We start from the raw sequence: 14,547 nt of genomic DNA, 5'->3' as shown, positions 1-14,547 counted from the left end.
AATGCCCTGAGCCTGGCACAGCTGTGCCAGAAAGGTACTCCCTCTGGACTCGTGCCCTTGCCTGCCCAGAGATTCTAGCCACCATTGGAGACAGCCCTGTAGGTGGGGGAACAATTCTGGGACTTTCCTTCTTCCTTTCCCTTGACCTGGATTCAGCCTTCTCTGTGTACCTTTTCAGTTGAATCCAGCAGGATGGTCCCCCAGCTCTATCCTCTTGTTAGATTTGGTTTTCTGTCCCCTCAAAGCATGTTGTTTTTGATTGGTGTGGAAGGGCTTTAGAGGTCTGAACTTTTGCTGTGTCTAAGCCCCCATCTTCCTCCTCTCCCTTCAGATTCTAGCTTCCCTTCAGGGCCTCTATCCAGGAGGTAACCCTGATGGACTTTTTTCTAATTCCTATTGTACTTATTGTTTAGACCACACAATTAATGCTTTATCACTTATCCTAGTTGATAATGTTCTCCCTCTCTTCTTCAAACTATTGTATAAACATATATATGTAATATGTTGATTTCTCCTTTACCCAGAAAAATGGTTACTTCATGAGCAGTGGGACTTTTTTGTTTGATTTTGCATCCTCTGTGCCTAACACAATACTTGTTTTAAAATGTTGTTGTGGTGTCATACATATGATCTAAATGTTTCACAGGGTTATGCCTTGGTTCCTGCAGTTAACTATAAGCTGTCTAATATTTCTTTTCATTCACCAAGGCCTCCTGGGGCAGCCTGGCACACAGTAGGGTCTCAATGCTGCCTGTGCAACTGTAGGCAAGTTACTTTGCCTCTCTTGGACTCAGTTCCTAATGTGTAAAAAGACTAGATGGTCTTTAAGGTTCAATTTTATTCCTAGAGCCCATGGTCCTATGACTGTCAAGAGTAATAATAGGAAGATCATTATTACTCGAGGTCAAGAGCCTTGGTTCTCTACTCCAGCACAGCCCATGATTGCCCACAGCCCAGTACCTCTCTGAGTCTTTTTCCCCATTGATGTAATGAGGAAGTTAGCTTAGGTGGACTCTTAGGACCCTTCCACATGTGATACTCTGTGACTGGACCAAAGAGAAATCACAGAAGAGCAGAAAGGGACCTTAAATATATCTAATAAAGATAATAATGAAAATGATATAATTAGGGTTTCTAAAGCAGTTTTACATATATTATTTGATCCTCATAATAATCCTGTCAGGTAGATGGCATACCTGTTTTACAGATGAAGAACCTAGGGCTGAGAGGAATTAAGTAACTTGCCCAGGATCATATACCCAGTAAGGATCTGAGGAAGGATTTGAACACAACTCTTCAGGATTTCACACCCATTGCTCTGTTTTATAAACAATCCCAACATTAATGTCTTAATCTTATTTTCAAGATTTTTTTTTTGGCCTTGGTGTCCCCGTCTTTCCCAGAATCCCTTTCCCACCCCACCCAAAGCTCACATTACGGAATTCTCGGAAGGGCACAAACTGCACGATGTCTCGGGCTGCCTCCTCGCCAGTGTGAGAACGAAGAAGACGAGTGTCACCATCCAGGAACTCCATGGCAGCAAAGTCAGCATTTCCCACACCCACAATAATGATGGACATGGGAAGCTTGGAGGCCTGTACCACAGCATGACGGGTCTCATCCATATCACTGATAACGCCATCAGTGATGATGAGGAGGATGAAATATTGCTGCAAATCAAGACGGGTCAAAGAATAAGGTAACAGTTAACTGTTCCCAGGCTGTCCCTTCCCCAGATATTTATTCCTTCTTCCTATTCAAAATATGGAATTGGTGGTCTTTGCATGGCTTCTCTTAGTTATACGGGAATATTCCCTATTCCAGCCATAGGCAAACCCATTCCCATCTCTTGCCTCTATTCATTCTGGAATAACTGTCTATTGTCCCACCAGGAATGACCCTTTTCTCCTTCCACTGAACTAATATGCTATAACTCAAGTTCTGCTTTGTCTATGAAATCTTTTCTGACCACCCTAGAGCATACAATCATTTTTTCCTTACTTTCAATATCATTTAAAATTTGACACTAATTTTTGACCATTTAAAAAATATCTCAGAATCCTTCTCTTTCACAGCCCAGCTCAGGTGCTATATCCTCCATAAAGCCTTTTCCCTCCACTTGTTAGTACTTTTCTATCAGTCAAGCATTTATTAAGTATATAACATGTGCCAGACACTGGGAACACCAAGACAAAAAGGAGCCAGTCCCTGCCCTCAAAGAGCTTCCATTCTGTTAGGGGAGATAAAATGGGTGTTGGCATGGTAATTTGAGGAGGGGAAAGTACTGGCAGTTGAAAGATTGAGAAAGGTGATACAGAAGATGATACAAGCTGTCTTTATTTAATTTAGAATATTTTCCATAGTTATATGATTCATAATTTCCCCCTCTTCTTCCTTCTCTCCTCCAAGAGCTGACATTGCATCGTTGCTAGTAGAAAAGTCCATTACATTCGATTGTACCACAGTGTATATATAGGTTTCTGTGTATAATGTTCTCCTGGTTTGGCTCCTCTCACTCTGCATCAATTCCTGGAGGTTCTTCCAGTCCCCAGGGAATTCTTCCACTTTATTATTCCTTTGAGCACAATAGTATTCCATCACTAACAGATACCACAATTTGTTCAGCCATTCCCCAATTGAAGGGTATCCCTCATTTTCCAATTTTATTTTGCCACCACAAAGATATATTTTTGTACAAGCCTTTTTCCTTATGATCACATGAGCTGTCAAAGGGATTCGAAGAGGTTGGGAGTGCACTTCAGGGGAAGAGTTGGGAGATGGAGTGTTGTATATGAAGAACATGACAAGGCTGTTTGGCTGGGCCATACAGTACAAAGAGGAATGATGTATAAGGCTAGAAGGGTAAGAAGGGGCCAAGTTGTGAAGAGCTTTGGATGTCAGGAGTTTACAGCTGATCAAAAGGCTGATCGGGAACCACTGGAGTTTACTGACATGTTTAAGCTTGCACTTCATTAAAAGATCATAAAAAAGGGGAAAGGATCTACTTGTATAAAAATATTTACAGCTGCTCTTTGTGTGGTGGCAAAGACTTGGAAATTATAGGAATGTCCATCAATTGGAGAATGGCTGAACAAACTGGTATATGACGGTGATGGAATACTGTTGTACAGTAAGGCATGATGAACAGAATGATTTCAGAAAGAGCTGGAAAGACCTATGTGAACTGATACAGAAGGAAATGATCAGGAGAATATTGTATTAAGTAATAGCAATATTGTACTATGCTCAACTGTCAAGGACTTTGCTACTCTCAGCAAGCAATCCAACAATCTGGGATAATTCTGAAGGATTTAAAAAAAAACTCTTAAGGTCCTGTCTTAGAATCAATACTGTATATTGGTTGTAAGGTAGAAGAGTGGTAAGGGTTAGGCAGTGGGGGTGAAGTGACTTGACCAGGGTCACACAGCTGGGAAGTGTCTGTGGACAGATTTAAACCCAGGACCTCCCATCTCTAGGGCTAGCTCTCAATCCACTGAGCAACTTAGCTCTCCCTCTGAAGGACTTCTGATAAAGAATGCTATCTACTTCTAGAGAAAGAACAATTGGAGTCAGATGCAGATGAAAACATACTATTTTTCATGTTAGTTTATTTATGGTTTTATTTTGAGGTTTTGGATTTACATGAATATTCTTTTACAACAGTGACTAATATGGAAGTATATTTTGCATGATAATACATGTATAACAGACTAAACTTCCTATAACTTCTGAGAGGGAGGAGGGAGACAATTGTGATGTTATAATTTTGGAAAAATGAATGTTGGAAATTGTTATTCCATTTAACTGGAAAAAATACAGTATCTTTGATTAAAAAAAGATTATTTTGGTAGCTCTAAGGAGGATGAACGAGAGTGGGGATAGACCAGAAATAGGGCAACCTAGTAATAAGCTCTTGCCTATCCAGGTGAGGAGAAAAGGGCCTGAATTAGTAGTGAGAGGTTTTGAGTGAGGACAAGGAAATGGATGTGAGAGAGAGTGCGGGGGTAGAAACAAGATTTGTTAACTGACTGAACAGATGGTGATGCCCTCAACAGAAAGAAGGAAGAAGAGTGGATTTAAAGGAAAGCTGAGTTCTGTTTTGGACATATGCTGGGTTTGAGGCATCTGTGAAACATCTAGTTGGAAACATCCAATAGACAGTTCATAGTAAGAGGGCTGGATGTTGGGAGTTGTCTGCATAGAGATCATTGAACACGTGGGAACTGGTGAGTTCATCAAATGGCAAGTGTATAGAAAGGGAAAAGAGGGCCTATCCTAGACAGCTTGGGGTATTAAACCCAGTTAGGGAGTGTGCTATGAATGATGATCCTTGAAAACAGATTGAAAAGGAACAGTAAGACAGATAAGAGGTGAACTAGAATGGAGCCATATGAGATTGAGAAAAGGTCTTGATCTGGCATTTAAGAGAGATCATTAGTAAATGCGGAGAGAGAAGGATTCCATGAGTGATGAAGTCTGAAGCCTGACTACAAAGGGTTAAGAAGAAATGATCAGAAGTGCAGAGAATGAGCAAAGACAACCTTTCTAAGAGTTTGGCTGAAGGTTTAAAAGGGAAAAAAAGGCAGAATCTTCAGGAATGATTTTAGGCAATAGGGAAGGAGCCAATAAATAAGGCGAGACTAAAGTTTAGAGATGGGGAGCAGGGCACAATTGTGGGGCCAATCTACTAGAGAAGATAGGAAGGAATGAGATAGGGCTGTGTGCCGATGGATCAGCCTCATTGGAAAGGCTAACTTTATTAGAATAGAATGAACAAGGAATGAGATGAAGGGGTTATGGAGCAGGGATTGGTAGTGAATGACCTTCAATTTTCTTAGTAAAGTTTGAGGCAGGCATGTGTAGGACAGTCTAAGGAGAGTAGGACAGAGGATCGGGTAGTGTGGGCTCAGTTGAGATTTGATAAAGTAAATTTAAAATGGATGAAGGTCCATTCATGGTGAGGAATGGAGTAGGAACAGAAATGGATCATGGGAGTAATTCAGGGTATGTAAAAATGGAGATTTGAACCCCGGACCTCAATCCCCAGAAGTCCTTGCTCTAGTTCCTGAGATGCCCTCTAATCTCACTGAGATTTTCACCTGGGCAGGATTAAAAATTTCTATTTAACTGGCTGTAAAAGCCTACTGAGTGCTCTTCCTACTTCCGCTTCTGAGCACACATGGCTCTCTACCTAGGAGGCAAGATGTGAGTGGTTGTGAATGGGCTCTCTGGGCCTAGACACATGCTTTCTTAATTTGTATTTTCTTTATTTCTTAATCTTAATAATCCTCATAAAATATAATACTTCTAGCAGAGAAACTAATTTTTACCTGCCACAGTTTGGCAATTTTAATCTTAACAGCTAGGATTTGGCAGAGCACGACTAGGACAAGGGAACTAATAAGAGAGATGAACTGGATAATTAATGGATCAAAGGAGGGAGGAAGTCAGCCAAAGCATGGGTGATGAATGGCCTGATAAAATTGCTAAAACACTGAGGACACTGAGCTCATATCCTACCTGAGATTATCTTCTATTTCCACATGTGTACATGCTATATCTCCCTACTACCCCATTTGTTTCTGGATCCTCAGCATCTACCAAGCCCAGTGCCCTATCTATATATGTAAGCACATAACATCTGTTGAATCAAATTTTTATCTGTTAGCTCTCACAGGGCAGAGACCTGGTCTGTACTTTATACATGTTTCCTCCCAGCATAGGCATTCAGTACGGCTTGTGATGGATATATTCAATAAATATTTGTCAAAGCACCCACTGTGGGCCAGAGTGCACAGTCCATACCATCAAGGAGCTCATAAACTAATGGGGAGATAACTATACTGGGGATAAATAGACAACAATTAAGAGAAGACACTAAAATTAAGAGGGGTTGAGAGCGGAGGCTTTTACCTGAGACTTAAAGGAAGCCAGAGAGGTCAGGAGGTAGAGCAGAGCAAAAACACTTGTTCAAGGCATGGGTAACAGTCTGAGAAATGTGCCTGGAGCTGAGAGGTAGAGTGTCTTGTTTCTGGAACAGCCAGAAGGCCAGTAGCTCCAGATGAAAGAGTATGTACTGGGGAGTGAGGTGTAAGAAGACTGGAAAGGTAGGAGGAGGTTGGATTAGAAAGTGTCAGAGGCTGAGAACTTGGAGCTCAACTAGATATAGATCTGAGTGCTCTCTGACAAGAGGTCGAAACTCAGAGTCTGTCTGAGAGCAAACCCAAGTGCCTTCTCCCTCCCCTTCTTCAGGCCTCTCCTAGTAATACATGTTTATTGCTGGCAAAGACATTCTGTTGCTATCCATTCCATGAACCTTGGATGGTGTTTGAGTCATAATATTACCCCAAGTGCCTATCTACATTTCTTGAAAGTATTCTCACCCTAATTCCTGTAATCCTTATCTTCCAACAGGTGTCATATCTTCCATCCTTGTTGCACTTTCCCAAGGACCCATCTCAATGGTATGACTTCATTCTTTGTGATCTGTACCTTTAAAAACCTTTAGTTGCCTGCAATAAACTGTATTTTGTCCACCACCAGTGGACAAAAACTCTTCCAACCTCACTCTGTGTCTGTTATTATTTTGATTCTTATCTTTTGCTTGCCCTTACCTACAGGCAAGGTCTCTGTAATTTCCACCTTTATTATTCCTCTATTATTTTCTTCATTCCTTACCTGAGGAACCCTGGTCTCAGTCCTACTCCCCCCCCAAACTCCACCCAGGCATTAATAAGGAAGGGCTTTAAATACCAAACAATATTTTGTTTTTCCCCCTCAGGCAATAAGGAGCCACTGGAGTTTAATGAGTTGAGGGGGTGGGATGGGAAGAGAGATGTGGGTGGGCTCAGACTTTAGGAAAATCTCTTTGGTGTTTGAACAGAGGATGGACTGAAGGGAGACAGGATATAGGGCAGGTAAATCCACCAGTTGGTTATTGCAGTAGTTCAGACAGGGGTGATGAGGGCCTACACTAGAGGCAGCAGTGTTTGAGGGGAGAAAGGGCCATCCTAGAGAGATGGCCAGAAAGCCTACAAGTAATGAATAGGTGAACAAGGCAGGGATACAGAATACAATGTTGACCTGCCTATTTGTCTGCCAGAAGACTGAATAAGAGACCATTGCAAGAGGAGGGTTTGGTCAGGCTTAACAGGGTACCATTTTCTTCCTATTTGGTTTCAATGTAGACTCCACTTCACTGGAATGTACTCTAGACACAAACCCAAGAAGAAAGTTCAGCAAATTGGGGGCAGCTGGGTAGCTCAGTGAATGGAGAGCCAGAGAGAGGAGATCCTGGGTTCAAATCTGTCCTCAGATACTTCCTAGCTGTGTAACCCTAGACAAGTCACTTAACCCTCATTGTCTAGCCCTTACCACTCTTCTACCTTGGAATCAATACACAGTATTGATTCTAAGATAGAAGGTAAGGATATGTATATATTTTTTAAAGAAAATTCAGGAGGTAGAGTCAAGATGGTAGCTTAGAGACAGCAATAGTTCAGACCTCTTAATACCCTTCCTCACCTAATCAAAAACACAATGCCTCAAGGGGACTGAAAACCAAATCTAACAATAGGACAGAGCTAGGAAACCCTCCTGCTGGACTTAACTTAAAAGGTACATCCCCCCCCCAAAAAAAGTCTGAACTCTAAAACACATGGGTTTAAGGGGAAGGAAGAAGGAAGATCTGAGGACCTCTCCCCCATCTACAGTGGTGGCTGGAATCTCTGGGCAAGCAAGGGAGCTAGTCTGGAGAGAGTAACTTGCCGGCCCAGCTGTGCCAGGCTCAGGGCTTTGAAAACAGGCAGCAGGGAGGCAGCTAGAAGAGAAATACAGAGCAGGCTGCCTAGTCCCAGCCAAGATACTCCATCTTGCCCCCCCCCCCCCCCGCCCCTTCTCTTTTCTTTTTTCTTATTAGGTTTTGGCCTAAGAACAAATCCAGCATGAATATCAATTCCACCCTGGCTCAATCTCATCAATAGGGGAGCAAGAAGCCTTCAGAAGAAAGGGAAGCTCAAGTTCCAACACCCCTCCCACAGACTGATCTGAGAGCCTTGCTATCTAGGCTCCAAAGGCAAAAACTGCAACAAACTACAGGCAACAACCTTAAAAACAGGGTGGGAAGGCCAGCTCCTTTTCAGCTTCTGCTGTCAGCTGGGGAAGATCTGACTAACCTGATCAATAAGCAGAGCAGAGAAGAAACCCCTTAAAGACAGAACAAGCACATAATGAGAGGAGCAAGACTACAGGCAACTAACTACATGGGGGGAAGAAGGGGAAAATGAGTAAACAACAGAAAAAGAAAAAAGAAATTACAATTCACAGCTTCTATCCAGTCAATGAACAAAGAGCAAATGGAACAGAGGAAGATCAAGGAACACCAAAGGAAAAACACAGAAACTCCAGGAAATTGGACACAGGCTTTGAAAGAACTAAAAATATAATTAAAAACAGTTAAGAGAAGCGGAAGACAATTTAAGAGCAAAATAAATCATCTGGAAACAGAAAATAGTGTCTTAAAAGCCAAAATTAATCAGATTAAAAATGAGGCAAAAGAGATGAAAGATGAGGCAAAGAAGATGAAGGATGATCTCCAAAGAAAATCAGACCAGAAGGAGGATAACCAAAAAGCCAGGGATGAAATTCAGTCTTTAAAAACTAGAATCCGGAGACTTCCGGTTAAGATGGCGGCTTAGAGAAAGCTAAAGCTCAGATCTCCTGAAAACCCTTCCCGACCAATCTCAAACGATAAGCTCCTAAGGCGCCGAAATTCAAAACGATCAACAGCACAGACCCTGGGAACCCTCCTCCTGGACCTGGACCCGGTTCAAAAGGTACGGCTCCCCTTAAAAGCCAGAACCCGAGATCACTCGGACCTCAGGGGTAGGAGCGCAGAGTCCAAGGCTCCCGGAAGCCGCAGCCGGCCGGGCTCAGAGAGCAGAACCCTCAGGGCCTTCTACAGTCCCGGTGAAAGTTACTGCCTGGGGCTTCCGCTGCAGAGAGCTGGTCGAAACAACAGCAACCCTCAGGGCAGGCAAGACAGCCTCACGGGCTGGATCCTGCTATCCAAGTCTCAGTGAAAGTCCTTGCCCTAGAGCTTGGGAAAGCTGCAGCCCATCCCCCCGCAGGCCGACGAAACAGCCTCACGGCCAGCGATTCTGAAGGCAACTTCCGGAAAGCAAGCCGGGGGGAGAGTGTGGCCTCGTGGTCCGACCCTTCCATTCCAGTTCCAGTGAGGCATATTCAGTTTAACCCAGGGAAACCTCATAGAACTATCTGCCCAGGACTAAAGCCTCTGAACACCAGAAAGAGACAAGAAAAACTAATCCTCCACATTCAGAAATGGCAAACTCCGGACTTCCGGGTAATCATGGCTGCAATCTAGACGCGGCACGTTTCCTCTCCCCAGCACCGAACGAAATAGACTACATCAAAGGAGCATAAAATCACCTTTGGAGGAACAGAAGGACTCCCCAGTACCCCACAGAGGCAAAGGTACGTGGGGCTTGAACATTTCCACACTAAAATAAGAAGGAAAAGCTTGCACAGAAAAGTGAACTGAGCCGCCCTTCCCCCACCCCACCTCCCCCACTAAACCAGAGTGAGCTACCTGAGCGCTCACCGGGACAGCGAGTGAGTGGGGAGCGTCTCTGTCTGGGGGGGCACTCCAGGGTCCTTGGGATCTGGGGACTGCCAGGAAAAAACGTCTCAGGGCGCTTTCACTGGAGAAGCCAGCTGACTTCGGGCGGGCTGCGCTGAACAAGGCGCGCTGATTATCTGGGCGGAGCTGAATACCTGGGCTCGGAGGCTGGGAAGAACTAGTCTGAAGCAACCTAAATTCACAGAAAAACCACTCTTATAACCCAGACCCCAGACCAAAAAGGAAAGGGAAATAAAACCACCAAAGGGATGGCTCACATGGCCCAAAATCAAGCCTCCAGGAAGAAAGGGAAAAAAGTGACTATTGAAAACTTTTATGGTGGAAGTACCCAAGGGAAAGAGGAGAAAGAGGAGGAAATCCAAAAAAATTCAGAACACGCCTCCCAAAATGGAAACTATCAACAAGCTCTGGAAGATCTCAAACTGGAACTTATCCAAAAGATGGAAACCTTCTGGAAAGAAAAATGGGAGAAAGAGATCAGCTGTCTGACAGATAAGACTGCTCAATTGGAAAAAGAACTCGAAGCATCCAATACAATGGCAGACAAGGCTGAAAAGCAAATCCAGTCCCTAATGACCAGAATCAAGCACCTAGAAGAAAGTGAGATGATAAAACAGCAAGAATCAATAAAGCAAACCCAAACAATTAATGAATTGGAAGAAAACATAAAATATCTCACTGAGAAGGTCACGGACCTGGAGAACAGAGGAAGACGAGAAAATCTCCGTATCATCGGTCTCCCAGAAAAACCAGAGGTAAACAACAAATTGGATTTTATTCTAGAGGAGATTATAAAAGAAAATTGCCCCCACGTTCTGGAGCAAGGGGGCAAAATAGAAATAGAAAGGATTCATAGAACACCTTCTATACTAAATCCCCAAAAGACAACGCCTAGGAATGTAATTGCCAAATTCAAGAGCTTCCAAGTAAAGGAGAAAATCCTACAAGAAGCCAAGAAGAAGAGCTTCAGATATAAGGGGGCTCCCATAAGGATCACACATGACTTAGCGGCTAACACACTAAGAGACCGCAAAGCATGGAACACGATATTTAGAAAGGCAAGAGAGCTGGGTCTCCAACCAAGAATCAACTACCCAGCAAAACTGACTATATACTTCCAGGGGAAAGTATGGGCATTCAACAAAATAGAAGATTTCCAAGCATTTGCTAAGAAAAGACCAGAGCTCTGTGGAAAGTTCGATATCCAAGCACAGAAAGCAAGAGAAACATGAAAAGGTAAATATGAAAGAAAGGGAAAAGGAGATAAATCTTATCTTTCTCTTTAAGTCAAACTCTCTTCTATAAGGACTACATTTACATCTAATTATATATATTAATATGTGGGGAAAATGTTTTGTGTAACTCTCATAAATTGTATCATCATAAGAGTAGTTAGAAGAAACATGCATAGGGAAAGATTGGGGAATCAAGAAGATTTGGGGAAAGTTGGGGCAAAAAAAGGAAAAGGGAGGGGGGAACCGTGATAATACTAAGATTAACTTCAAGAAATAGGGGGGGAATCAATAGAATAAACTTTCCCATATAAAGATACACATGGGAAGGGGAGGGGAAGAACTCTCATATGAGAAGGAGAGGAAGAGAGCGTGAAGTGGAAGTACTTAAACCTTACTCTCAGTGAAATCAAATCTGAGAGGGAAGAACATCTAGATCCAGTGGGATCCTGAATTCTATCTTATCCATTAGGGCAAGAAAGAAAGGAAAATTAAGGAGGGGGAGGGGGGAGGAAGCACAAAAAGGGAGGGAAGGAGAGGGGGGAGGGGAAGGGAGCATAAAAAGGGAGGGGCTAGAAAGGGAAGCATCTCAAGGGAGGGGACTAGGGGGACTGACCTAAAGTAAATCACTGGTTCAAAAGGAGAAAGCTAAAGAAGAAAGGTCAGAACTAGGGGAAGACATCAAAATGCCAGCGAATCCACAAATAACAATCATAACTTTGAACGTGAATGGGATGAACTCACCCATAAAACGCAGACAAATAGCAGATTGGATTAGAACACAAAACCCTACCATATGTTGTCTTCAAGAAACACATATGAGACGGGTTGACACTCACAAGGTTAGAATTAAAGGTTGGAGTAAGACCTTTTGGGCCTCAACCGATAGAAAGAAGGCAGGAGTTGCAATCATGATATCTGACAAAGCCAAAGTACAAATAGACCTGATCAAAAGGGACAGGGAAGGTAAATATATTCTGCTAAAAGGAAGTATAGACAATGAGGAAATATCACTAATCAACATGTATGCACCAAATGGTATAGCATCCAAATTTTTAATAGAGAAACTAGGAGAATTGAAGGAGGAATTAGACAGTAAAACCATATTAGTGGGAGACTTGAACCAACCACTATCAAATTTAGATAAATCAAATCAAAAAATAAATAAGAAAGAGGTAAAAGAGGTGAATGAAATCTTAGAAAAATTAGAATTAATAGACATATGGAGAAAAATAAATAGGGACAAAAAAGAATACACCTTCTTTTCAGCACCACATGGCACATTCACAAAAATAGATCATACACTAGGTCATAGAAACATGGCACTTAAATGCAGAAAAGCAGAAATATTAACTGCAGCCTTTTCAGATCACAAGGCAATTAAAATATTGATCGGCAAGGGTACATGGAGACCCAAATCAAAAATTAATTGGAAATTAAATAACATGATACTCCAAAATCAGATAGTTAGAGAAGAAATCATAGAAACAATTAACAATTTCGTTGAAGAAAATGACAACGGCGAAACATCCTTTCAAACCTTATGGGATGCAGCCAAGGCAGTACTTAGAGGAAAATTCATATCCCTGAGTGCATATATTAACAAATTAGGGAGGACAGAGACCAAGGAATTGGAAATGCAAATCAAAAAACTTGAGAATGAACAAATTAAAAACCCCCAGAAGAAAACCATACTAGAGATCCTAAAAATTAAGGGAGAAATTAATAAAATAGAAAGTGACAGAACTATTGAGCTAATAAACAAGACTAGAAGCTGGTACTTTGAAAAAACAGACAAAATAGACAAAGTACTGGTTAATTTAATTAAAAAAAGGAAAGAAGAAAGGCAAATTAATAGCATCAAGGATGAAAAGGGGGATCTCACCTCAAATGAAGAGGAAATTAAGGCAATCATTAAAAACTACTTTGCCCAACTATATGGCAATAAATTTACCAATCTAGGTGATATGGATGAATATTTACAAAAATATAAATTGCCTAGACTAACAGAAGAAGAAATAGTTTTCTTAAATAATCCCATATCAGAAATTGAAATCCATCAAGCCATCAAAGAACTGCCTAAGAAAAAATCCCCAGGGCCTGATGGATTCACCAGTGAATTCTATCAAACATTCAGAGAACAGTTAACCCCAATATTATACAAACTATTCGACATAATAAGCAAAGAGGGAGTCCTACCAAACTCCTTTTATGACACAAGCATGGTACTAATTCCAAAGCCAGGCAGGCCAAAAACAGAGAAAGAAAACTATAGGCCAATCTCCCTAATGAATATAGATGCAAAAATCTTAAATAGGATACTAGCAAAAAGACTCCAGCAAGTGATTAGAAGGGTCATCCACCATGATCAAGTAGGATTCATACCAGGGATGCAGGGCTGGTTCAACATTAGGAAAACTATCCACATAATTGACCACATCAACAAGCAAACCAACAAGAATCACATGATTATCTCAATAGATGCAGAAAAAGCCTTTGATAAAATACAACACCCATTCCTACTAAAAACACTAGAAAGCATAGGAATAGAAGGGTCATTCCTAAAAATAATAAACAGTATATATCTAAAACCATCAGCTAATATCATCTGCAATGGGGATAAACTAAATCCATTGCCATTAAGATCAGGAGTGAAACAAGGATGCCCATTATCACCTCTATTATTTGACATTGTATTAGAAACACTAGCAGTAGCAATTAGAGAAGAAAAAGAAATTGAAGGCATCAAAATAGGCAAGGAGGAGACCAAATTATCACTCTTTGCAGATGACATGATGGTCTACTTAAAGAATCCTAGAGATTCAACCAAAAAGCTAATTGAAATAATCAACAACTTTAGCAAAGTTGCAGGATACAAAATAAACCCACATAAGTCATCAGCATTTCTATATAATTCCAACACAGCTCAGCAGCAAGAACTAGAAAGAGAAATCCCATTCAAAATTACCCAAGACAAAATAAAATACTTAGGAATCTATCTCCCGAGAGAAACACAGGATCTATATGAACACAACTACAAAACACTTTCCACACAACTAAAACTAGACTTGAACAATTGGAAGAACATTAACTGCTCATGGGTAGGACGAGCCAATATAATAAAAATGACCATCCTACCCAAACTCATCTATCTATTTAGTGCCATACCCATGGAACTCCCAAAAATTTTTTTTACTGATTTAGAAAAAAACATAACAAAGTTCATTTGGAAGAACAAAAGATCAAGGATACCCAGGGAATTAATGAAAAAAAATACAAAGGAAGGGGGTCTTGCAGTCCCAGATCTCAGACTATATTATAAAGCAGCGGTCATCAAAACAATTTGTTACTGGCTAAGAGACAGAAAGGAGGATCAGTGGAATAGACTGGGGGCAAGCAACCTCAGCAAGACAGTATATGACAAACCCAAAGATCCCAGCTTTTGGGACAAAAATCCACTATTTCATAAAAACTGTTGGGAAAATTGGAGGACAGTGTGGGAAAGATTAGGCTTAGATCAACACCTCACACCCTACACCAAGATAAATTCAAAATGGATGAATGACTTGAACATAAAGAAGGAAACTATAAGAAAATTAGGCGAACACAGAATAGTATACATGTCAGACCTTTGGGAAGGGAAATACTTCAAAA

At 41.4% G+C, this 14,547-nt stretch overlaps 1 protein-coding gene across 4 annotated transcripts in view; it reads right to left on the bottom strand.

Moving 5' to 3' along the window:
* The window catches only part of CPNE2 (copine 2), a 124,411-nt gene that overhangs the window by 2,903 nt on the left and 106,961 nt on the right, over nucleotides 1-14,547 (bottom strand). For all 4 annotated transcript variants that reach the window (XM_016422791.2, XM_016422795.2, XM_056812337.1 and 1 more), the window contains one exon: nucleotides 1,434-1,670. In XM_016422791.2, coding sequence (XP_016278277.1) covers nucleotides 1,434-1,670 — 237 coding nt within the window. The remainder of the gene's footprint in view (nucleotides 1-1,433; nucleotides 1,671-14,547) is intronic.

Source organism: Monodelphis domestica, chromosome 1 (genome assembly GCF_027887165.1).
Source record: "Monodelphis domestica isolate mMonDom1 chromosome 1, mMonDom1.pri, whole genome shotgun sequence".
Taxonomy (NCBI): Eukaryota; Metazoa; Chordata; class Mammalia; order Didelphimorphia; family Didelphidae; genus Monodelphis; species Monodelphis domestica.
Note: the sequence above shows the minus strand (reverse complement) of the source record. Positions and strands in the feature narration are given on the sequence as shown.